This window comes from Protopterus annectens, chromosome 10.part0 (genome assembly GCF_019279795.1).
Source record: "Protopterus annectens isolate FY-2018-M chromosome 10.part0, PAN1.0, whole genome shotgun sequence".
Lineage (NCBI taxonomy): Eukaryota > Metazoa > Chordata > Ceratodontiformes > Protopteridae > Protopterus > Protopterus annectens.
Window position 1 is genome coordinate 441,883,611 of NC_056744.1, and position 25,283 is coordinate 441,908,893.

The 25,283-nt window shown below is 38.9% G+C and overlaps 1 protein-coding gene across 11 annotated transcripts in view; it reads right to left on the bottom strand.

Annotated features, from left to right (window-relative positions):
- Window positions 1-25,283, bottom strand: part of RNF220 (ring finger protein 220) — a 1,177,048-nt gene that overhangs the window by 518,743 nt on the left and 633,022 nt on the right. For 7 of the 11 annotated variants that reach the window (XM_044085345.1, XM_044085346.1, XM_044085348.1 and 4 more), the window contains exon 3: window positions 14,131-14,199. The exons of the other annotated variants lie outside the window; for them this stretch is intronic. In XM_044085345.1, coding sequence (XP_043941280.1) covers window positions 14,131-14,199 — 69 coding nt within the window. The remainder of the gene's footprint in view (window positions 1-14,130; window positions 14,200-25,283) is intronic. 11 annotated transcript variants of the gene reach the window in all.

A 25,283-nucleotide genomic window follows, 5' to 3' on the forward strand; every position in this document is an offset into this window, starting at 1 on the left:
TAAGCAATGTATGTATATAGTATGATAATATCATAAACCAATAGCAGATATTTACAGTATGCATTGCATGCACACAAAGAGGGTGGGAAGGGAGGAATATGGCCAGAGGGAGTAGTGGGAATGGGGAGACTAGAATCTTACAATTTCTCTTTTATGGCCACAGGCTTCCTGGCCCAGGAACAGTCTTAGATCTTATAAGTACATTTTTACATCCAATATATAATTGCTGTTGTTCCTAGCAGAAGGTAATTACAATCTTTAGTGAGATTTGAAGGTTCATCTCTCACTGTGGAGGGTATTGGAACAGGTTCCCACAGTTAAGAGATCCTTGGATAACCCAGCATAGATACAGGCAGTACAGATACTTATGCAATGTATGTGTATGTGTGTGTTGTGTATGTCTGTATATGTATATGTAAAGATTGGCAAAGTAGTAGCCCAAAATCATAATGGCACTAGGGAGCTACTAAGCAGCTGTACATGGCAGGTGACTGGAAAATGACTCTGTCCTCATACTACCCAGAAATAAGATGAGATTACCAATAATGCATGTCCCTTGGCGTCAATAGATTCCCCCATAGCGTCATGTAGGTGGACACACAAGGTAGGACAGGGAAATGAATGGGCCACTGCAGAGGTGGTCAGAAGAGCTATTGAACAGGTTGATGAGGACCAGAAATATCTGCATTTGTTCAGATAAGATCTTTAGCTGCTCTGTATCTATCTGAAAAATACTTATGCAAAAATACACTATTTTTTCCATAAATTTCTAGGTTCAGTGTACATATAATGGAGAAGAAAAGAAGCAACTCACATAGGATATATATATATACATATATATATATATATATATATATATATATATATATATATATACTATATATTATATATTTTATGTATGTATGTATATATATATATATATATATATATATATATATATATATATATATATATATATATATATATATATATACACACACACATGTATGTAGGTATGTGTGTGTGTGTGTATGTGTATAAGAGAGAGAGATACAGGTATAGGTATAGATACAGATACACCACTGGCCCATAAGAAAAAAAAAATCTACAAAGAAAATGCACAAGACTGGGGTTTCTCAAGGCCTTTTTTACCACAATGCAGCGGGTGGTACTATTCAGGCTTTGTAAAGACTTGGATATATAATCTAGGTGAGACAGTCCTGCAAGTGGAGCAGTCCATGAAGAACCCAAGACAGAAAAAAGGATTTCCAAATTAAAAATATAACAGCTGCCAGCAGACAGCAACAGGGCTGGCAACAGCCTAACTACAGAAATGCAAAAATGTATATGAAAAGCATAATAAAGTCCTAAACATTCGTGTTTTTGCCTGTGTGACATTCTCAGCAAAAACTGACATATATATCCGTACTGGTACTACTCCACTACAGAGCACCAATAATGATGTTCTTCCCTGCTACACATATATAGTCTCTTGCCCATTTAATCCCCGAGCCCCACTACCTCAGATCTAAAAATATTACCCAAATAGCAAACAAACATCACATGGTGCAGTTTAATGTATTCCAGGTGAAGATTATACAATAATTATCTTGGAAATTGTCAGGATGCTGAGAGTTCATGACTGTTGCCTCCACAATAGGTAGTGAGACAGAAAGGTGACACTTTGTGGGCAATGTCCTTACACCCCATCTCCATGTGACTCCAGAAAATACTCATACTAGCGCTCCAGACAGAGCAATAAAAAGTGGATTGCATTCATCTTTTAACCGGGGTAAATGGAGCCATTGTGCAACAGCACACTGTTGCCTTGGACGATTTATTTCAGCACTACATTATCTTGTATCATACATTTCAGAATAAAACTGGATTGTATTTACCTATTTATTTATTTATTTTGGGGACCCTTTCCTGTCCATGAAGGCTGCAGTGTCTATTCTTTCAAATGACAAACTTTATGCAGTAATACAGGGCACTGCCCAAAATCCAAATGGCCAACCAAGCAGAAGTCTTAGCTGCATCAAGTCACAAAGCAGACCATCACTCTTTCATTCCACTGCCCCACAGAATGAGATACACACATCATACAGCTGTGTGTAATGAAGAAGGAATTTAAATGCATACATATAGGTAAGCTACTAACCAGGGCTATGAGGCACTACCACAGCAATTTGATTAACTCTACTTGCTGTCATTCAGGTGAGGTGAGAAAAGACTGAGGGTCTCTCTGACTTTTCACTTTAAAAGACAAGCTTTTAAAGTGCTACCACATGAGCCAACAGAAATGGTCATCACAGGTGGGAGTTTGTTGTAACATGGAAGGGCGTGTCTCCTTCTGTACTTGTGTTATGGTGTGCTCATGCTGCTCGATACACAGGAAAACTAGATGCAGAAAAACATAAAGCCACAGCCTGACACACAGTGCCCTGTGTCTGCACCAGCAACTCCAGTCTACAGCACCACTGACCAAGAGTCAATTAGCAGGCCCTGACATGGAGTATCATTTAGGAAAGGTGAGGATGAGCAGCAAACAGCCATCTTTCTCTCTCTCATCTTCGGCAGGAAGACAGTGTGATCTGCTACCACTGTGGAATTGACATCCGATGAAGGCATGGTGCAACAAACACAGGAGAACTCTGTGAGAGGCAAGCTTTTGCAGAAGTCATGAATAACATACGCAGGATTCCACTGCAAAAATGTCATCAGGAATGACAGTCTACTTTAACAGGTAAAACCTGTCATCATATGAGCGAGGAATGAAGACCTTCCGGACAAACCAAACTTTAATGGGAACCCACTTTCACTAGTCTAGGAACAAGTATCACACCTTTCAGCAGGAGAAGAGCAAGGGCTTACAGGTGGTGGGGTCAGACATGATTAACAACCCCTCCGTGAGTTGATTAAAGGAAGTGATAAAAGAAGAACGTGGGAGAAGCGCTACTTCTTTCTTGACTGCACGACAAGAAGACTTTTTGAAGGAACCTACGACTACTAAGCTGTACAAAAGGTAGGTAGTGGACGAAAGACTGCAACGTGAAAAAATGCATATACAGCGTGTTGGGTTCCTGCTACCTAATCCAAAGTGACAAACACCTAGTGAAAGAGGGAACAAGAAACTTAATAGTTCCTGTGCAAGCAGCAAATTAATCTGCAGTTGCGCTTCTTAATCCTGCCACAGCATCAAAGACCAGCACAAAAACAATGAGTGATTTATGCAGTTGTGTAGCTCTTTCTAATGCTGTATCACCATACAAGTGCAGCAAAGGCCCAAACAATACCAATGAAGCACACATGCAGGGTAAAGCTCTCCTTTTCCCTTATGAATTATGTCAGCTGTTGTATTACCCATGTTGAGTCAATCATACTTTTCAAGTGTGAGGAATTAAAACAGCTTGAAAGAGACTGGGAGGGAGAGAGAGAGAGAGAGAGAGACTGACTGAATACTTTGCTTTGATAGAAGACTGGCTAACCAACCTGTAGCAGGTGCCAAGTCCCAATTTTATGTAAATATATTGGACAGAGATTAAACAGAGCCTTGTAAAAAATATGTCCTTTCCAAAGTTAAAGCAGTAGTTCTAACATTGTAATATTTTTTTTCTTAGTAAAGTAAGTCCAAGTATACTTTACCTCCTGCTGGCTCATATGCTGGGCTTATAAAATTAAATGGAAGCCCTTAGACAGCTGTGGGCAGTAAATCCTTTGCTGCTTATATGAGTATGCTGAATTACCTGCATCAGAACAAAAAAAAAAAGAGAGAGAGAGAGAGAGAGAGAGAGAGGGAGGGACATTATAAAGGAAAGGGGGCTCGTTTAGCCAGAGACCTTCTTGTTTGATGTGGAAATGCTGGCCTGCTGAGATCAGACACACTCAACGTGGGGTGCACCTCACCCAGCAATATCCTACTGCACATTTCCCGATAATAAGACACATGTCATTTCAGCAAAAAATCAAATAAAATAATAATTATAAAAGAGGAGGAGGAGGCTGAAAAATGCTATGTGAGCTGAAATATCATTGCACTATTTGGAGTTAATAGCAAAAGCAAGTTAAAAAATGCTGCATTAGCAGTTTTCTTCTCTGGAAATGTAGGGTAAAGAAAAAAGGTGAAAATATGGATATGGTCTATGAGGGATGGATCAATAAGCATCAATTACTGACTTCATTTAATTGTCGTCAGAAGATGAATTTGTCATTTTTACTCTTGAATTAATGGGAGACCTTCAACTTTCCCTTGGCAAGGAGAGACGGTCACTCTTGCTTGAAATACGCTGAAAGAGTGGAAGAATGAAGTTGAACAGTACTCTTTCTGATTCCCCTGAGGAGGAGTAACAAAATACTAGTCTCCATACTTGCTACTAAATCAAGGGACTGGTTCTGAGAACACACATGGGCTGTGGCACACAAATATACTCAAATATGCACACTCCCCACCTTTAGAAATTTTGTATAGTTGCCTTTGATCTACAAGCACGCACAACCCAAGTTCATTTACTCAGTTCTGGAAGATTCACTATTTGATGCAGTGCAGAAACTAACAGTACTGCTTGGAATAAATATATAATGGGAGTGAAGCACAAGTGAACATTATGGATACCAACTTTCAAAATATAAGGTGTACCAAAGGAAGATGTTATAGTTATGAGTTAAAAGGAAGATAGTTAAGGAAGGATATGGCAAATGTTTTTTCAAAGACAAAGTGGTGTGTATATTCTATAGTCTGAGATAGGTACATAGTCTAAATCTAAATGCAGTAAAGGAGTTCAAAATACTTGCAAAGGAAATAAGGATGCCAAAGAGAAATTAAGTGTACATGTGTGAACCCTAGTAGAATGGAATGAATAAAAGTTTACATGACTCATAAGGCCAGATTCATAAAGATTACCACAAAGTGGACACTAAATATCCACTTTGTATACACTTTCTGAATTCAAGAACAGCTCCATCACAATGCTTGTGCTGTCTAGTCACTCAGAAAGATTACACTAGGTGTATATTAGGTTAACGACCACTAGGGTCGTTATAAGCCTAGCTGTGCAACTCAAATATGACCCACAAATCTAACTTATATAGGGGCTGATTTACTGACTAACTCACTCCATCAGAGACATAAGAACCAGAACAGGGGTGAATTTCTGATTATCCATCCAATGGTCCAAGTTGCGCTTTAGAGGGTTAGGGAGGATCATTGCTTCACATGGATGGGGAGCCTGTTTCAGAGAATGGAAATATTCTGAGAAAAAATATTGCTCTCCCCAACATGTCCTATTTATGTCACAAGCAAAACGTAGTTATTTTGTTTTAGTAGTTCTGATACTGCTTGTTTTGTGGATGTGCAGGGTGCAAAAGGTTCATCAAAACAAGGTCCAGGGATACATTGTGCACCAGTCAAAAACACATCTGAGTAGTCTGTATGTTACAGAGTGTGCACTCTGTGGTGATCTTTATGAATTCGGCCTTTAGACTTTAAACTACAACCTTATTTCCAATTCTGAACAATGTTCTGTAGATTACACTGTTTTCCTAATTTTTTAAAACAGCAAACATCATACCTCTGTAGAAAGTCCTGTCCACTTTTAAGAGCACGGTCACACACATTTATTGACTAATAAGAACAAATGTAATTACTATGTCACTGCTTCAAACTGCAATGTCGTGTTATTATTTAAAGTAACAACGCCTGCACTTAGGTAGTTTAACGAGACATCCTGCCGTGGAAGAAGCAACATAACAGTGCAAAGCATAAATAGAAACTATAATGAATAGAAATGTTATCCCACCCACAACAACGCTACCGGAAGTTCTCTCAGCTTCTTAAGTGTGGTCCCTTAACAGCCAGTGATGGCCGCAACCAGTTCAAGATCAAGTTAGAAAAGTGTGGATGCATTTATATACAGAACATATACATTATATACAAATGTTGTGTTTTACAGCAGTATAAGAAGTTAAAAGTCATCTACAGGAGTTACAAGGAAATGTTGATAAAGATTACAAGACCCCTTAGACACAATGTTCTTTTCTCTATTTTCTGTATAATTATGATGGACACTCATCTGGGACCTATAAGAAAAAAATATCTGTGACTTTACCAGGTGCTGGATATTTAAAGAGGCAAATGATTTTGCTGTGTAATTTGGATCTAGAATATCTGAAAAAATATATATATATTTTTTTCTTTATTTCCTTATCAGGATGTTTGGATGCTGGAATGCGCACTGCTTGGCTTCAGCAATTTCAACAGTTGAACAGACCACCAGGGCCTGAAAATTCTGTAGATACATCCCCTCCCTACATCCTTCCATTAAGCATAAGTATTTAGTTCTATTAAGGTTTAATTTTCTAACTGGCACTAAGGTGAATTTAAAGCTCATTAGATACCTAAACTTAATTGTCACTGCTTTTGACTGGCTAGCACACGTGTCACTACTTTATAAATCAGGAATTGAAACTTTTATTCTTAGCTCACTTTTCTTAAAAAAATATACTTCAGAAGAAATGTTTGTTACAGGCTTTTTATTTTAAATGTTGACAGCTTCCCTTGTAAAACAATGCGTATTTATTAACTGGCCCACAAAACAGCATATCAGCAGAGGGCTTGCAAATGAAAACCTGCCACAGCTCTTCGTGTTACTCTTACTTTCCTCAACTATTCTCTCGACTGTCCACATTTCTGCCTCATATTTTCATTTGTTCCTATTAAAATTTGTTTTTTTTTCTGGCAAATCCTTAAGGATTGAATTCACCAATGAAAAGCACTGAGTTTCTGACTTCAAATCCTTCTGAAAATGTATGCTAATGTATAACATTTTACTTTAGCAAATTTCTAGGTTTTTAAGAACAATATCTAAAAATTGTTCTCATTTCTTTGCCCCCTCCCCTTAGTTTAGGCTTTGTCCAGAATTTTTGCAAAAAGGTGTTGATAGGTATGCCCCAACCCACCATGCAAGATCAAGTATAACCCAAAAGGGCTCTTAACAATGGATTCTTACTCTAAATATTTCCTAGGTCACCCGCTGCTGAGGACTGCTCTCCCCACATGCAGACTGCTGACTGTTTACATGCAGCCCAAGCAAAGTAACTGCAACTGCTTTGTTCCCAAAGCAGAAGACTAGTTCTGCAGATCTTTACTGGCAATTCACCTTCCACCCTGAATACACATGCATGCACGAACACACACACACACACACACACACACACACACACACACACACACACACACACACACACACACACACACAAAGTTAATTTACACCTTGATACTAAAATAGGTGACAAAAATCTACAGCAAGTTAGATCAGACAACAGAAACTCTTGGCAACTTCCAAACTTGCGACACACTCCTAATGGAAACATCTGTAACTATTAGTATTTATTAATAAATATGCAAAAGCTTGCAAAATACTTTATTTTCCTGTTATGCATCTTGCAGCATGAACCAAATGAAAACAAGGCATCAGCTATTATGAGGTCATTTCTCTGCCCATAATTTAAAATGTGGAGAATCATCAATGGTATGAAACTCAGTACTGGGCTACTAACTTATTCTTTTATTTTATTTTTATTTTTTTATTTAACATTTGTTTACTGGAAAAGTCCAACTTGGAACAAAGCCAATTTTCAGTGGAGGCCCGGGGAGAAACGCTCCAGATGCATGTTTTTATAACATGGGAAGAAACCGGAGCACCTGGAGGAAACCCACACAAATGCAGGGAGGACATGCAGACTTCACACAAAAGCACCCCAGCCGAGAATCAAACTGGAGAACCTCTTGCTGTGAGACGACAACGCAATTGCTGCACCACTGCACCATCCATTCTTAATACCGGGCTCATACTACTGAGGACTGCTAAATTTGAATTTTATAGATGAAAAGAGGACCAGATTCCATAAGAAATACTCTCAATGTAAGTCTGCCCTGATGCTGAAAGATCTGCTTTCTGTGTAAAAGTGACTTACTTCGTTGTAAGGCTTGTCTATAAACAGGCTTATTACGGGGGCCAGATTCCAAAATTCCTGCTCTCAGTGTAAGTGGTCACTTACACTGAGAGCAAATCTTTTGGAACTGGGCCCAAATCAGAGTTCATCTACAAATACAGACAGTAAGGGCAATTTACACTATTATTCTTGAATTATACCAAAGACTTATCACAGAAAAAAAAAATCTTTTTTTGTTGTACATGTCAGAACAAAACTGGGACCCTCTTTTATTTTTGGTTTTACTTTCCCAATGTAAAGTATAATATAACTTGAAAATAACTGTATATTTGACAGAAGTAGGATGGAGTTATACAGGTTAATTAGATGTTTAGATCAGATTTGAAGGAAATTGTAAAGAACATCACATAGGATGTGAATATTTGGATCAGAGAACTGAAAACAGAATTCTTAAGTGAACCAGCACAGTCATTGAAACTATAGGGTTCTCATAAATCAAAATTAAATGTTGCCATAATTCTGCAAATATTGTACTGATTTGTGTATTTTGTGGGTTATTTCATAAGCAGTTAATAATGTGCTGTAACCGTTCTATATTTAACAGGAAAGCAGAACTTAAATCGTTTCCAGCTTAAGCTCCTTTTTCTTCATTAAAGAAATAGCTTTATCCAGGAAAACAAGTAGAAACTGTAAAGCTAAGACCTCATGTCTTTGTCAAATTTAGAATTTGTCCCTATTTTTTTTCTTCCTGCTCTCCATCTCTCTGTTTCAGAGAGAAATTAATTTTCTGATGTGCCCGAAGTGTTTACATTTTCCCAGCAAACAGGCGACAGTAAACAATGAAATCTTGCAGACGAAATTGAATTTATAACCATATTACTGCGTCAGATAACGCCCTAAAATAATACCACGATAAGAAAATTCGATTTGATTTCTGCTGTGAATCAGACAGGCCCATCTGTGGGGCAGCCTCCTGTAATAATTTTAAATTGGGTTTGTAAACCTTATTTGTCCTTAAGTATTTCTGTCATTTTTCATGGCTGCAGACAGATACTTAAGCATGTAGCAAAATATGGCTGGTTTTAGTATTTTGCTGTTTTCTAGCAATTTGTTTTCTTGAGTTTATGGAAAGAAAAGGGAGGGGGAACTTGACTGGGGGGAGTCGTGACAGCTGTTCGTTCAATCAATCACATTGTCGACAGTTAACAGAGAGTCACCAGTGGAAATTGAGTTTGCCTCACAAGGGACGACTGAGCGAATTAATAGACCATTATCCAGGCAGTGACCTGAGAAATAAGGGTTCTGAGGTGGGCTAGATGGTGGCTCAGGCTTTGGAGTTAGGGGCAGGAGTTCCAAATTGAAGACAACTGTGTCAGAAATTTGCAAACCTCCTGAACCCCTCCTTCTCCACTGTGACATTGTATGTAACTCAGGTGCATCCTCTCCCCCTCTTTTTCATGTGAAAGCATCCTGCAACTACAGATCAAGAGTCCAAACAGCAAAAAACACAACACATCTCTTTTTGTCTGGGTCAGTATATTTATCCCTTTACTTGTAAAAAAGCATCTCTGTCTAGAAGACCATAAATCAGGTTAAGTGGCCAGTCACAAAAAATAATTTTGCATGTCCAAGGTGCCTAGCTCCCACAGTATGACAGCAGTTTCAGTCAGATTAATAAGCTGTGTGACATATAACCACTGGCCAGGTAAAAAGTACCAGTGCCTACATACCCCCATTTTCCTCAATGGTGTGCAACTGCTTGAGTTGCTTTTGTGGGTTAAATACAGAATACAAGTAGGTGTGCAGCTCAAGGTGAACAGGAAATAGGGCTAGACAAGAAGCAGCAACATCTGTGTAGTTACTGTTATTCAAATGTGTAGATATTATTTGTTACAACTCTTGTCAATCATATAAAGATAAATATTAACCAAGTAGCCTCTGCTGTTCAAATAGGGGGTAGCAAAAGCTGCAAGGTCAGCAGCATCAGATGTACCACCCTCCCGGTCATAAAGATGACAAAAGAAGATGTGTTGCCACTGTGCGTTGCACATACCAGTCAAAAATATGGCCTCAGCTAAGCAACTTCTGCCTGTCCAATGGGGAGGGCAGCAACAGTTTTCAACAGCAACAGCTTTAACAGCACAGCCCCGAATGATCAAGCAACTAGAAATAAAAGTTGTGCAGCTCCTGGTGTTTAAACAAGGGACAGTAATACTGGGAATCTCTTTTCCTGCCAATGCGACAGATAACATTTGTGGCCCCTTGTATACCAACTAAGGGGCAATACAATGCTATTCCTGTGAACTAAACAATAGTTGGAATAAGACACAACTCAACAAACAAAACAAGAGAAATATTAGCTGTGCAACCCCTGATGCTTGAATAAGTGGTAAAAGCTACTGCTGTCAGACAAATAAGGGAACATTTTCTCTTCTGCCCTGCTGCCCAGCAAAACTAGAGGTGAAATAAGTTGTTCACTTCCTGTTACCCCAAAAAATATATTCCTACCAGCACAGTCCCTCCCGGATGGACATGTGGCATTATCTTTGCAACAATGACCAGTCAGGCAAAAGGTGACAACAACGGCACAACTACTGCCAGTAACACCTGGATTACTGGCCAAATAAGCAGCAGTAGCTGTTTTGCCCTTGCTGTATATCAAAGTATGTATTACCTGCTCAAAGTGGACAGTATTAGTTATACTGCGTCAGCCTGCCAAACAGAGGACAAATTTACAGAGTTGTGCTGCTTGTTTGCCATGCAAGGAACAGCAGTATGTATGTTGTCTCTTCCAAACAAACTATGGATTGAATTAGTCACACAAGCTCTGATGTTCAGACAAGGTACACTATTAGTTATCTTGTCTCTGACCACTAAATAACAAGTAGCTATTATCTGCTCTAACCTACCTGTCAGATAAAGGCAAATATCAGCAGTGTCATCTAACTTACCAAATAAAGAAAATTATTCTCCGGTTCGATCCTTGGCTGGGGTGCCTGCTGCAGGTGAATTGGACACTCTAAATTGGTTGTGTGTGTGTGTGTGTGTGTGTGTGTGTGTGTGTGTGTGTGCCTTCTGTGGAAGGTGGGCACTGGGCTGGCAACTCGACACTGTAAAACTCTACTGCCAATCATGAGCGGACAGGTGATCCGCTGTGGTGACCCCTAACCGGGAAAAGCCGAAAGAAGAAGATTATCCTGACAGAAAATGACAGAAACAATTAGTTGTGAACCCCCTACCAAATAAACAACAGGTAACGTTCAGTTTGTAGCACTTGCCAGACAAACACAAGCAACAGCAGCTGTAAAGCAAAGAAGGATATTAGTTGTGCCCTTTATGCTTGTCAGACAACAGTTAAGAGAAACCTGGGTTGTGAATGCACCTTTTCAACTACTTCTATATCCTAAGCAAGGGCTAGTATTACCTCTGCACTTCCTGTCAGTCAAAGAAGGGCCTGCATTAGTGCTTCAGTTCCTCAGGGCCAACCAGCAGGTGATAATCACTGATCACCTGACAGTGCTACAAAAAGATGGCTGTGCAGACCTTGTCTGTGCCCACTTTACAGTCAAACCAAAGGTGGGAATATTTGTGATGGCATGGGATACCACATCAATTTGTCCTGCTGGAGACAAAGGTTAACACCGTGAGTATCAGAATCCTAAATGAAAAAAGAAGGGAGCAGCAGAAGTTGACTCAATTATCTCAAGAGGAGGTGAATTAATTTCCAGGTTCCAGTTGTACTACCACCCCCAGTGGAGACTGGAGAAACTGCAACACGACTGTGTGTGTGTGTGTGTGTGTGTGTGTGTGTGTGTGTGTGTGTGTGTGTGTGTGTGCGTGTGTGGGAGGGGGGGGGGACAGAAGGGAACATCCCTTTGTAGGATGGAACAGAGTTGCTTGATAAATGTAACAGGAGGATGTAATCATCTTAGATAAAGCATTAAACTATAAAATATGATTATGACTGAAACCCTGATTCTAAATCCTTGACCCACTCAGAAACAAATGCATTAATCTGACAAATGAAGATATTCCAAATGCCCAGGCGTTACAGAAAGATACCAAAAAAGTTTTTGAACTATGCAGTTTCTACCAGTCAGACCAAAGAAGCAAAAGCAAGGGGGCAGTAATTTTGTTGTACAAGCAACTGAATGGTGAACACCCCATCTAGCATACAGGAGTGCATTTCATGGGGTCCGGTCTGTATAACAACATTTTACAAGGACAAAGCTGTTCACTGGAGTGACCTAAACTTACAAAAGTTCTGTCCTTATGGAAACAAAAAGCTTAACAGAACTCAACACATGCACACTTTAAAAAAGGAGATGTGATTAGTCATGGTAAACATTTTCAAATATTTTAAGTAAATTAATAGTTCAGCATCTTTAGTAGAACAAACTGCACACAAACAAGGGAGGGTATTACTGAAAATGGAGGCATGGGTGTTCATGGGGGATGTGAGGAAGTACTTATTCAACTATAGAGTGACTGATGCATGGAACATCATCTAGATTAACCAAAAGTGTGAAAATCCAACATGGTGCGAGACAGACATAAAGCTACTTGGACAGGATGCTGAGGAGTATGCTGAATATAAATTAGATTATAATGGCAGCCTCTCATAGAATGGTTAAAGGGATGACTAGGCTGGACTTAATTTTCTGTGTTTGTGTTAGTTAGATCCCGCCTGCCAGACAAGGGGACCTATTAGATGGCCAGATCCAGTGCTTATACTAAGCAAATATTAGCACCAAAGCCAAGCATGGGGTAACAATGCATTTTTTTAAATTTAATTTTATTTGCTAATTGGGTAAAATCAGCAGATGCAGCCACTTTTTTTTTTTTTTTTTTGGAGTAAGCCAGAAATATTGTCCAGTTAAGTGACTTTCTCAGTGTCAGCAACAGGCAAATGGAGACTAAGAGAATCAAACCCAGGAAAACTCAATGGGTCTCATGATAAACTTGCAACTTTAATACTTAATCTTCTGCATTAAACTGCTGAACCCCAACCAACCCACCTTCAAAAGAATATGTCAGCAACGGTTACAAAATGTTTGTAGAGACAAACTGGAGATTAGGTGCACCTCTGCTGCTGACCAGACAACAAGTGACATTAATGGGCAGCCCCAGCCAAACAAACATGAACATTATTTGTACCAATCCTACTAGCAAGATCTGATGTACATCCGTGATACTGAAACAATGTTAGGTGCCACCATGCCAGAAAAAATTTGTAGCACTTGCTGTTTAGCTGTAGCTGAACAGTCAGTCAACTAAAGAAGAAAATGATGGCCATCGCACACATGGGTGGGGAGGTGCCCAAAAAAGTGAAATAAATAAAAAGAATACACAGTTTCTGGAAAAAGTATCCAAGATGGTTTACTACATGTAGAGACTGATGGATAGTCATAACAGACATGTTAAAATTAATTGCTTTCACAGAGCTACAATTACCATTAATCCATACACAGTGCAGCAAGACTGGCAAAATGATATAACTTAATAAGTTACAGTTAACTTAAAAAAAAAAAAAAAGATTAAAATGCTAAAGTTAAAACCCAATAACTCTGCTTGGGGAATGCGGGTGCTCTATACAGCAAGGTAGCATTTCTAGGCTGTGCTGAGTGAGGAGTTAATACTCTGTACTGGGAGACAAAAAAATATCTAGTTAACAAAAAAAAGAGGCAAGAAACTAGTATATTACTGGGTGATAGCTGAAACAATGTCCACAGCTAATCATTCTGTTCAAGTCAAAAGTAAAGTCACTTAGCAAAATGTTCTACATTTATAGAACTCCATATCAGCACCTGCTAATTCTAGCAGAAATCATGGACGTTTGCCCATATCTTATGTGTGCAGGCAAAGAAAGGGTCTCAGACAACTGTGTGCAAAAGGGAACACAAACCCATGAGACATTCAAGCCTTAGTCTGTGGCTGGTTCATGTAGCTGAAGATTTCTTTCTCATGCAAAACCAGGATCACCTTTCTTCAACAAAGTTGGTACAAAAATTAATCACATGTTCAGCTCTTCTAGATGGTTAACATAAAAAGTGTGAGCTTACATCTCCAGTGCTGTCAGATCCTCAGATAGTCGGATAATATTTTTTCATTAAGTGATGGACTCTGTAGTGTATTATTGCATATATACCCAGTCTATAGATACAGAGAGGGCTACATATTTCAGTGATGTTAATCCCTTACCTTTTTCCAGTACTAAATTCATCAGAGTCTGGGGGAACCTGCACTGTACCTTCATGTTCTGTACCTCACCTGTGGATAAAGGGAGAGTTTCAGACTCCAGTACTTTCAGTCCCTCACCTTTCACCAGTTTTAAATTGCATCACCATATGGGAAGGCCTGAACTATACCATCAAAAGCTACATCTTAATACAACCTTTCAGCAAATACATTGTTCCAAATGCTAGTGTTTTCATTCCCTCACAATTCATCAGAACTTACTTTAAAGGATGGGGAAGTCAAAGTTTACCCCGTATTACATTATTATGCACTGCACTTTGACATGATGGATAATTTAAAAAAACGTTCCATTTCTCCAACACTGACAGCCCCTTACCTTTCACCAGCACTAAATGTATTGATACAGGGCAAATATCTTACTGCATCTATGTTTACACACTATACACTAATCATGCCCTGACTCAGGAATGGAGTCTATCCTTGTCATGTTATATGAATTCTAAAACAATTGTGGAAATTAAAAAAGAGTAATACCATGCCTGTGAATAACAAAATTCTGAGTTTCTGGTATCAATCATAGTCACTCACTTTTTTTACCATTATAAAACTGTACTGTAAAATTGTAAAACTGTATTATAGAGAAGATACAACTGGTTCTAGTCTATCTGATGAAGAAGTTTCCGCATCTCTCAGCACCACTACAACTAACAACAGCAGCAATGTCAACACAGAAGGATAAAGCCCTGACTATGCCAAGATAGCCCAAGTTTGATTAGTGTCTCATGTGGCTGCTGGAGTTGGTGTCTCCTTTGGTGACTGGTGCTGGAGTGCATGTTCAGGATGCACAGTTCTGTGCCTAGATACCAGGTGAGGAATGGAGACCCTATGGAAGCACTGGCTTCAAAAAGGGAGCACGGTTGTCTTTAGGGGGTTACATCGAAGCAGATAACATACCCTCATTGCATGCTAAACCCTGAGTGTGATACCCGGCATGCACAGTGCAGTTAAGGCTCTAGTTAAAATGCAGACCATCCCTGATGGGGTTATGTCCCCTTAAAGTTGGCTCTTGCTGTAGTACTTGGAAAATGAAAGGGCCAACTGAAAGAGAGATGGCCTGATGATCAGCTGGCACTGTAGGCAAAAATATATAAAAAAAAAATAGTGACACTGCTAGAAATGTGCCTTTATATTTTGCACTTCACTGGATAAAACCCATAATTAAGCCAGTACTGCTTTCAGTCTCATACTTTCTAACATTTCTGCACTTCTCACTGTATGGGATAACTGAAATAAACCTACTCATAGTACCTACAAGTTATGCGGGTAATGGGGGATGCTTTGCCTCCATTTCTTTCACTCCTTCATTCCTCTGCTACACTTATTTTATCAAAACTAAGTAGAAAGCTACTGTCTAACAACATCTCCTGGTACTCAATACCAAGGTTTATGTTCTGATGTGAGATGCTCCTCCACTTTTCCCAATCAGTTAATTCACTGTTCAGATTTTCTAACAGCAAAAAAAAAAAAAAAAAGTGACATAACCCTTTCAAAAACACATCCTTCATTCCTGAGCTGGTTCTTTTTCTCAGCCTCCTTCGCTCTCTCTCATGGCTGAGTGCTAGTATTAATTACTAAAGCCAATTTGCTGTTTATATGCTGATGTTTTAACTAATTACCACTAATGGCAGACACTGTTGGGCAATCAAGTTCATTTAGCTCCAACTGCAAATCGCTCATTACCTCCCACCACAGTGCACGCTTAAAGAGTTCCAGACACTGAGGCTGGTTGCTTGAAACACAGGCTGTTAAAGAGGCATGGGTCTATTTCATTTTATATCACCTCCCTGCAACATGTGCATTTGTACATGTTGCAGGGAGGTGCTATAAAAATACAACATTTGCACGTGTACACACACACATACATACAAACACACACACGTGCAGACACATGCATATTACAGCCACTTCTTTTAAGTGCCATCCCCATATTGGCTGATGAAAACTGACTGAGCACCCTGGCTAATACTAAAACGATGAAGAACAGAAAATTATGGCAGGCATGACAACTGAGTATCCTGCATGAGAAGTTACAGAAAAATGGCTGGTCAAAACCCTAATGTGGAAAGACAGTCATTGTATAGTGTGGCAATGTGACAGCTGTTTGTTCTGCTGGAATAGTCAATGCTGAATGGTCCAGGTACTCTGGGAATATGAGGCCATTCTTAACAGAAGACAAGCTTTCTGCAGTATGGTTGACAGAAATTTTAATGTGTGCAAACAAAAATATCAGTATCTAGCTAAATGTTTGATCTTTACAGCTCTGCACTCACAAGAATAAGGTGTTCAGTTAGTGACTTGCAATGTTCCCTTGAGTTATAGTAAACCGTAATAATGACAATGCACTAACATGTTTTTATTAACTTGATCTAACTCTGAAACATTTTGTAACTAATATAAAATCATGTATGTGACAATTTCAGCTGTATAAAAGTACAAAGAAGAAGCAGCTCTTGTACCTTTCATACGCATACTACATACATGAACTTCTAAATTCTAACAAATGGATAATGTAACAACAGTACAATATATAAGTGAACATATTAGCTGGCAACTACTGGTATTAATGTACCTAAAATAGCTGCAATATAGCAACAGTACTTCTTGAAACTGTCTTAAATGGCTGGAGTATTTAAATTGGATAAGTAACACTTAGTAACATTTACTCTCACTGGTTTTGACATGGTGATTTGTTTAAATAAATGGGAGCTGTAGGCAATTCTGTGTGCTTTTCATTTGTTTCTATAATCTACTTACTTCACCTTTTCATTTATCCTTCCATTAGGTGTGACTATCCAGAACCACATTGTGGAATTCAGTATGAAAGCTGCTAAACATTTGTACTGGGGATGAAATCATTCAAAAAACAAACACATTTTTTTAAAGTATACTTCAGTGAATAAATAATGTTTTTTCAAATGAAAATACAAAATCAGTGAGAAAACTGTTAAACATTACATATTATTAAAACGTATTTGGAAAATATGTGATATTAACTCAGGTTTGTTGGTATTTATGCAGGTTTATCCATGGACATAAACTGATAGTATTTCAGTATATTAACTGGCATGGTATAAAACAGCTTTTTAGTGTCAGGTACTTAAAATGTAATCAAAATAACTAACATTTATTTTATGTGTGATTCAAAGGTCCTTAAAGAGTATTACAGTACTTTCTAGAAGTTAGAAAAGTAGTTCTAGTATCGGTGTAAAGTCAAAACAATACTGCAATGACTTTTTATACCCAGTTGACACAAGGTGGGGTTTATGAAGTTTTCTTATTCGAGCAATGAGGCACAATTCTCTTATGCCTTACAGTGCCAGTCTAAGGGATGGTGCTGTGACTTTGCAGGTCACAGAAAACACGACAACACCCATGTAGCTTTACAAAATCAGGCATTTAAGGAATTACACCATACTGTACAATACAACAGGCTATATCGTAGTAGAATGATTTAATGTCTATATACCCAGTTCAACAACAATAGTGCCATGCAGTGATGGGGCTGTCTACACAGAGTATTTGTATGACATACAGCATAACAGTATGTCTCTCTGCACACTAGCACTATCCTGAAAAAAAGAAAGATGCCACTATTAATTACAAAAACACTACTCTGCAGGAGTACACTGCACACATCGTCAGCTTCTGCCCTATACAGTGCAAGGTGTAAGGTGTCATTTTGACCTTAATATACCAATGACCCACCTAAAGAACACTGTGTATAAAATGCAGCCGGGCCGCTGAGACACAAGCAGTCTGTCTTAAACTAGTGATAAGATGTCATGGTGTTAAGGGGAACTAAGAAGTGGTCCATTGTGCTACAGTACACCCTATGGGTCTGGTTTATTTTTTTCATCCTGTGCTAAGCAGCACAATACACAGTGGTACCATACAGCAACTTTGTACCACAGAAACAAGTTTTATTTGGGTATCCTACTCTATATCATCAGAAAGTTATCCTTTACTGGGGAAACACCTAGTTTCTGAAACAAAGTAAATTAGCTAATAATATAAAAAAGATGTATTCCTCCCCATAAAAGTAAAATAACTACAATGGTCAAAAGCACTTTTACCTGTGAGAACAAGTCTTCAATCAACAATGGCTAACCTATAAGTCAACAAGTTTAAAATGGATGACGGTTCAACTTATCAATTTATACTTGTCAATTTTCTATTCCCTGATTACTGTTCTCCATAGAAAACCACTACCAGTGCTACTTCTATTTGCATTCTGACTGTGATATCAGTGTATGTAGTCTTTATGTTCTTGTCCGTGTTTGTGTGACCATGGAGTTGTTATGTATAATGGGGGGCGAATACTTGTTTTTAAGGTTTTCATTGGGTTAAGTTCTTGAGAAGTTAAATATGGTGAGTATGGTTCTTGCTGAGCTGGATTTCAGTGAAACTTGGATGAACCATCAGCAGCACCCTTAATATAGCTGATTATGATCCAGTTGCTGACTGTAATGAGAATATTACGTGCTCAAGACTTGGATGTCAAGAAATTCGCTCCAGAGGGGAATCTTGTCATACATGTCGAGAACACATAATTCTTCACCACGATCAGAGATCCAAAAATAATTCTTTGTAATGCATGTAGATTTATCTTCTCCATGTAGTACTAGCTAGTCAAAAATTAGATTAAAAAAACACAAAATGTTGTGTGGACTTTGAAAGTCAGTAAAGTAGTAGGGAAGTGGATGACATCCTGGAAGCAGTTTAATTCAAAATGTGTATCTACTTTAGTACACAGCAGGCAGAAATGGGAGTTGAAGTGAAGCCTTTTCATGTCCTCCTGATGTTTTCTGGTCAGTGCTGTCTGCTTTTAGTGCAGATAATAACAACATGTAGACGGTGCTTAACAATTGTTAATTAACTCTCTAAATGTTAAGGTCAGGTCTTGCGCTACAGTAGCACTGAACCAGGATGTAATATACCCGTGCTTTTTGAGCGGAATTGGGGTGCTCCATGCACTACATAGAGTTTACCTTTATTTTTTATCCATTTTGTTCTCTATCTCTTGAAAGGTATATAAGTAAATGCCAAATAGCATAATGTGCTGCATATTTATAATACTTCATTAAAGTATCCTAAGTAGTGGTGAGTTATGATCCCATATCTACATGACTACCTCATAACTTTTAAAATTTTGCTCTCAAGATTTATGTTATTGCTCTGTTTGATCCCAGACATGAAAATGCATAATAAAAGATGCATATAATTTGAACCTGCTAGCTTTACACATGTATACATACCTAATCGATGACTGCGATATCAACAATACTGCACAACAAAGTAAACCAAACTTTATGCTGCATTAAATCTGCAGCCTTCTGATGTTTACCAATCAAGGTTTATTTAGTATTCCAACTCATATAAGAACTATCAGATGTTTTTTTTTGGGGTCTGTTTTTTTTTTTTAGTTTGTTTGTTTTATTAACCAGGCTACGTCAACAGGGCCAAGACAAGGAGGTCTCTCCTCAATGACATCCCAAGGAAAAAAATCCTAAACTGTCTTTCGGCTTTTTCCAGTTAGGGGTCACCACAGCGGAACTTCGGTCCGCTAATGATTGATAGTGGATTTTTACGGTGCCGAGGTCCCAGCCCAATACCCAACCTTCAAAGAAGGCACACCCATTCATGCACTCACCTACCTGCATGTCTTTAAATGTCACTTGACTGTGGGGAGGACATGCAGACTCCACACAGAAGGCACTCCAGCCGAGAATCGAACCAGAGAACCTCTTGCTGTGAGGCGACAACGCTAACGCAAGAAAATATACTGGTACATGATTTGTTAGTGACACTACAATGTGTAATGCACAGAAAACAGGAAACAGAATCTTTTCACTTAAGTTTTCAAAAGATACAATAGTACCAAGCACATACAGGGCCAGATTCATGAACACCTACACTTAGTGCTGCTAACGTGCGCACATTGCACACATAACAGTGCACTGTTTTGCATTCATTAAACAGCTCTACACATTAATGCAGAGCCTTAAAATAAGGGGAAATGGCAGAATATGCTAATGAAAGCATAAGTAGCCAAATTACGTTAATTGATCAAACCAATATGGTGGAGCTATCCATGAACGCATAAAGTAATTGTGTACACTCAATGCAGCCATTTGCCCTGTAATCCAAAACTCTTTGGAATACAGCCAAGATTACACTTTGAAAAAAAGGAATGTTAGGGTTTGCTGCTGTCACCTGTATGTGTAACAGGCTTTAATTCAATGTGCTGCTGCCACTTTTCAGCCAAGAAGGAGAAGGGTGTTTAGACCCAATATTTTATTTATCATGGATAACACGACACAGAAACTGTAGAGCAATACCTGTGGACAGGGAAACGCTAGAGGAAATATTCAACTTCTGCTGCCCTCACTTGAGGTCCCAGGGAAATCATAGCAACCCCGTCTCAGTTGAAACAAAGGTATGTATAGCATTATATATAGTAGCTACAGATACTTTCCACAGGGTATATATTAGGGCTGCTACAGCCCTCAACTTCTAGCATATTACATCAGTTTCTAAATGCAATGCTACAACATGCAAGGGAGCATATCTGTTTTCCACATTCCCCACAGGACAGAGCAAGAACCATGCAGGAATTTTATGCAATGACACACTACCCTGAAGTTTTGGGTGTCATAGATTGCAAATACATAGAAATAAGCACCATCTGCTGATCAGGGAAGGAGGTACAGTAGCAGGAAAGGACACCACTCTATAAACGGTCAGGTTCTCTGTAATGCCCAAGGGATCATCTACAATGTCTGTGCAGGTAACGCTGGCAGATGTCACGACTCACACATATGGCACACGTGTGAATTGTACACAAGGTTTGCTAGGAGTGACTTTCCACAAAGGCATCCAGTCAGTGATGCTGGTTAGGCACTGGAACCTTGGATCATGACATCCATGAGAAACCCACACAACCCCACTGAGCAAGGATGCAATGACACCCATGCTCAAACTTGGAATATCATATAATGTGAATCTGTCTTGCTCAAATCAAGTTTATGGCATCTAAAGACAGCAGAAGGTACCCTGTAGTACGATCCAGCCCCCCCCCCCCCCCCCCGTGACCAAATACTCACCACAGTCTGTGCCATGTTGCACAATATAATTCTCAGGAAACAGCTTCAACAAGGCAACAAGGGGAAGGACCACAGTTTCCAGGTCCAGCAGCTCCAGCAGAAACAGATGAAGATCATAAGGGAAAACCACTACCTACTGATGAACCAGTAAACATAGGAGTGTACAATATGCCATGGCTCTGGCTAACAGGCAAGGAATAAAACACACACACACATACACACACACACACACACACACACACACACACACACACACACACACACACACTTACTACCTAACTGAAACCTAACATCTTAAGCACATACAAATAATAAAACTGATGCCTGCAAATGTCCACAACCTTTATTTAACCATGTAAGCTGTGTCCTGTTAGCATTAGACAGAGACAATCCCAAGGACACATGTTGTAGCTGCAGTATTGACAAGGCAAGTGTGGAACCTGTATGAAAAAAGAGAGATATAACTGATTACTCCCATATGCAAATACTTAAATATCCTTAAGCTGAATCACCCCTCGGGTGTACAGTAATGCCAGTAATAGTTTATGACTGATGTCTGCAATATACAGCTATGGATTTTGCCTGACACTGCACATCAAGCATTTCAGTTGCCCTCACATATATGCAACCATAAGTAAAAGAAAAAATGTGCAAAAGGCAGGGCACAGTCATCATCACTTGCACATGGTGGGGGGATAGGAGGGCAAGCCTGACACCAAATAAATGAGTGTGAATTATTTAACTGTATTGCATACCTGGAAGTTCTGCAATATACACATTTGAGTTGTCCTTCACTTCAGCATTAACTTCAACAATTCTGTGTGAACCCTTTGCTGTGCTGCCTGGGACCTCTGACAGTAGACAGGAACTCCTCTGTTTCAGTCAGTGGTGGTTCAGTAGCAGAACCAATCCCTGTAGCCATACATTCCTGGGCAATTGCAGATGCCCTACATATTGTGTCACTATCACATTACTGGACCCATGTCAGATTTACTGATAGGTATGGCCTTGGCCTCCTACACCATTTACATAGTTGACCACCTGCTCCCAGATACGACTGACTGAGAGGACGTGTCACTTTTGCCTCTGTCTAAGAGGAATGAGTCATGCTGACAGGGTTTCTGGATAATAACTTAATTAACCATGTCATTGTATGGCTGTTTACAGAGTGAAGATGTATTGGGCACCACAGCCTTGTATGACATGATACATGAAAGAACAAAACAAAATCAAGAATTAAGACACAACTGATTGTTAACATAACAAATATATATGAATGTATGCATCCATCATGTACAAAATAATTGAAAAAGTAAATCTTCTTATGAATACATTCAAGTTAATACAAAACCCACCCAAAAAAGGAAATGAAATGCAAGGCTTTTGCAGCATTAACAAAAACAAAAAAAACAAAAAAAAAAATGTACACTTATCAAGTACAAACTGCTAAACTTTAGTTGGGTATCCACTTATGTGGAGGGCAGGCAGGTATATATCACAGGCTTAACACATTTTTGTGGGCTACAAATGTAAAACCCCTGACCTTGCTATTAAGTGATACAACATTCACCTGCAATAGCGGTTCAGATTCTCACAGAAAAGTTTCCATAATGTCAGGTTACATTCTTTGCAGACATTTCTAATGCAAATGAATAACTGATAAACATGGCTATGCCAACAGCAAGGGACAAACAATGCAGGCAGTAAAGCAATGGGTGTATTGTGAAATGCAATCCACCAGTAAGGTTGAAATACATCATTTTGTAAAAAACAGCAACATACCTTTGAAGCAAATCAGGTGTGACACTAGAAACAAATTCAGCAAGCAAATAAAAGCAAGTAAAATTAGACAAATTTAACTACTATCACAATATCCAGAAAAAGACACCACAATAACCCTCAAAAGCTTTGGTCTGCAGTTTATAGTATACTTATGCCAGGCAAATCTGCTACCCCCTCTCCAGCTACAACCAACAACTCTGATAACATTGCAACCCAACTCAATAAATACTTTACAGAAACTATCCATTCCCTTGCAAATTCTCAGAACTTCTACAACAACTCTGCCCCTTCCACATCCCAAGCACAGCAGCAACTCTGCCCCTTCCACAACCCTGACACCACCAACTCCCAGGATAGCACCAAACACTTTTCAATACCATAAAAAAACTACTTAAAAAACTAAAACCAACCACCCTAGCCACAGATAGACTCCCAGTCGAATTTCTGCAAATCGCAGCAGAAAGAATAGTGTACTCAGTAGCAATAGTCATAAACAGATCAATATCAGAGAGCCTGATACCTGTTATTTGGAAAATCTCCCACATTCTACCTTCACACAAATGAGGTAACTCCACTGAACTTACTAATTATCACCCAATCGCCATCCTGTCACTGTTATCTAAAATCCTAGAGAGAGTTGTACATACCAAATTCATGGAATACCTTCACACACATAAATTATCAAACGATCAACATGGCTTTCGCCCCTCTCATAGCACCACCATAGCCCTAATGTCCATTACTAACACAGTGAACACTATAGAAATAATGGGCAATTTGTATGGTAAATCGCAATAAATTCATCAGTCGTCTCTCCACCTCTCCAGCCTAAACCTTAGTAGCTCCTCTATCACCTGGTTCCAAAGCTACCTATTAGGATGGCAGCAGGCAGTCCAATAGCAACACCACTTTTCCCCTCTACTCCCAGTTGCCTTAGGGGTTCCACAAGACTCCATCCTTGGACCTCTGCTGTTCTCTCTCTTCACCAACTAGCTCCACACCTCCACACTTCAAGCCACAGTGGTGCAATAAGCAGATGACTCAACTCTAATATGTGCAGCCTCCTCCCCACAAGAACTCCACACCATAATCCAAGAATCCTTTCTATCTGTGCAATCATGGCTTACTAACTCTCATCTCATTCTAAATCCTAACAAAACTAAGCTCCTTCTCTTCTATCCATCAAGATCCCCCTTGTCTTTCCTGTCTTTCAATATCCTATCCAAAAATAAAACTATTATCACCTTAACAGCTCACACTAAACTGCTATGTGTAGAAATTGACAATAACTTGAAATTTGATATTCACATAGCTCAAACCATTAAAAAGGTCCACAAGAAACTAGGTCTTCTATGCAGAAACAAACAATTTCTGCTAAGAAATATGAAAGCTACTTTTGTTCACACACACCTCTTGTCAACTCTCCTATGCTCCTCCCCAATACTAACCAACCTCCACAAAACTAATTTAAACAAACTGGAATCTTGTTACAATAAAATTGCCAAGTTTGCCACTGGTGCCTCATACAGGAGACAACACAGTACATCTCTTAAACAACTGAAATGGCTAGAACTTCCAAACTGCTGCATTTTAACCAATTAACCTTTGCCCACAAAATTATGTTTCATCCAAACAAAATCCCTGCTCTCCAAAATCTTACATAACCACACCTTCCAGTAGCAAACTCCTTCTAGACATCACCCAAGCTAACAACTCACATAGGGAATCACTCTTTTCAAATTTCATTCCGAAAATATGGAATAAACTGCCAACCCCTCTAACCTTCAATTGCTCTATACTACAATTTAAAAAACTCCTAAAATCACACTTAATAGACACTTGGCTATGTTATTGCAACTGTCCTGTTTAAGCCTTATCTCAGTTCTCTTTAAGTGACCTTACTCCAATATTTGACCTCAGCTGTCCAGAAACTAGTCCCTCTCTAATTTAATCTGTATATATTATGTAAATATTTAGATCTAGAGAACTGTATTGTCTATCATCATGTAACTGCTTTTTTGTGAATATTTTAATCATTTCTCACATATTTGTCAACTTCTGTAATATTTATAATTGTAATACTGGGGCTTTTCTCTCTGGGCCTCCACTGAAAAAGGACTTGTGTCCAGCTGGACTTTCCCATTAAACAAATGTAAAATAAATAAATAAATGAATAAATAAAAATAGCAGTCTCAAGCTCTTTGGATCTGA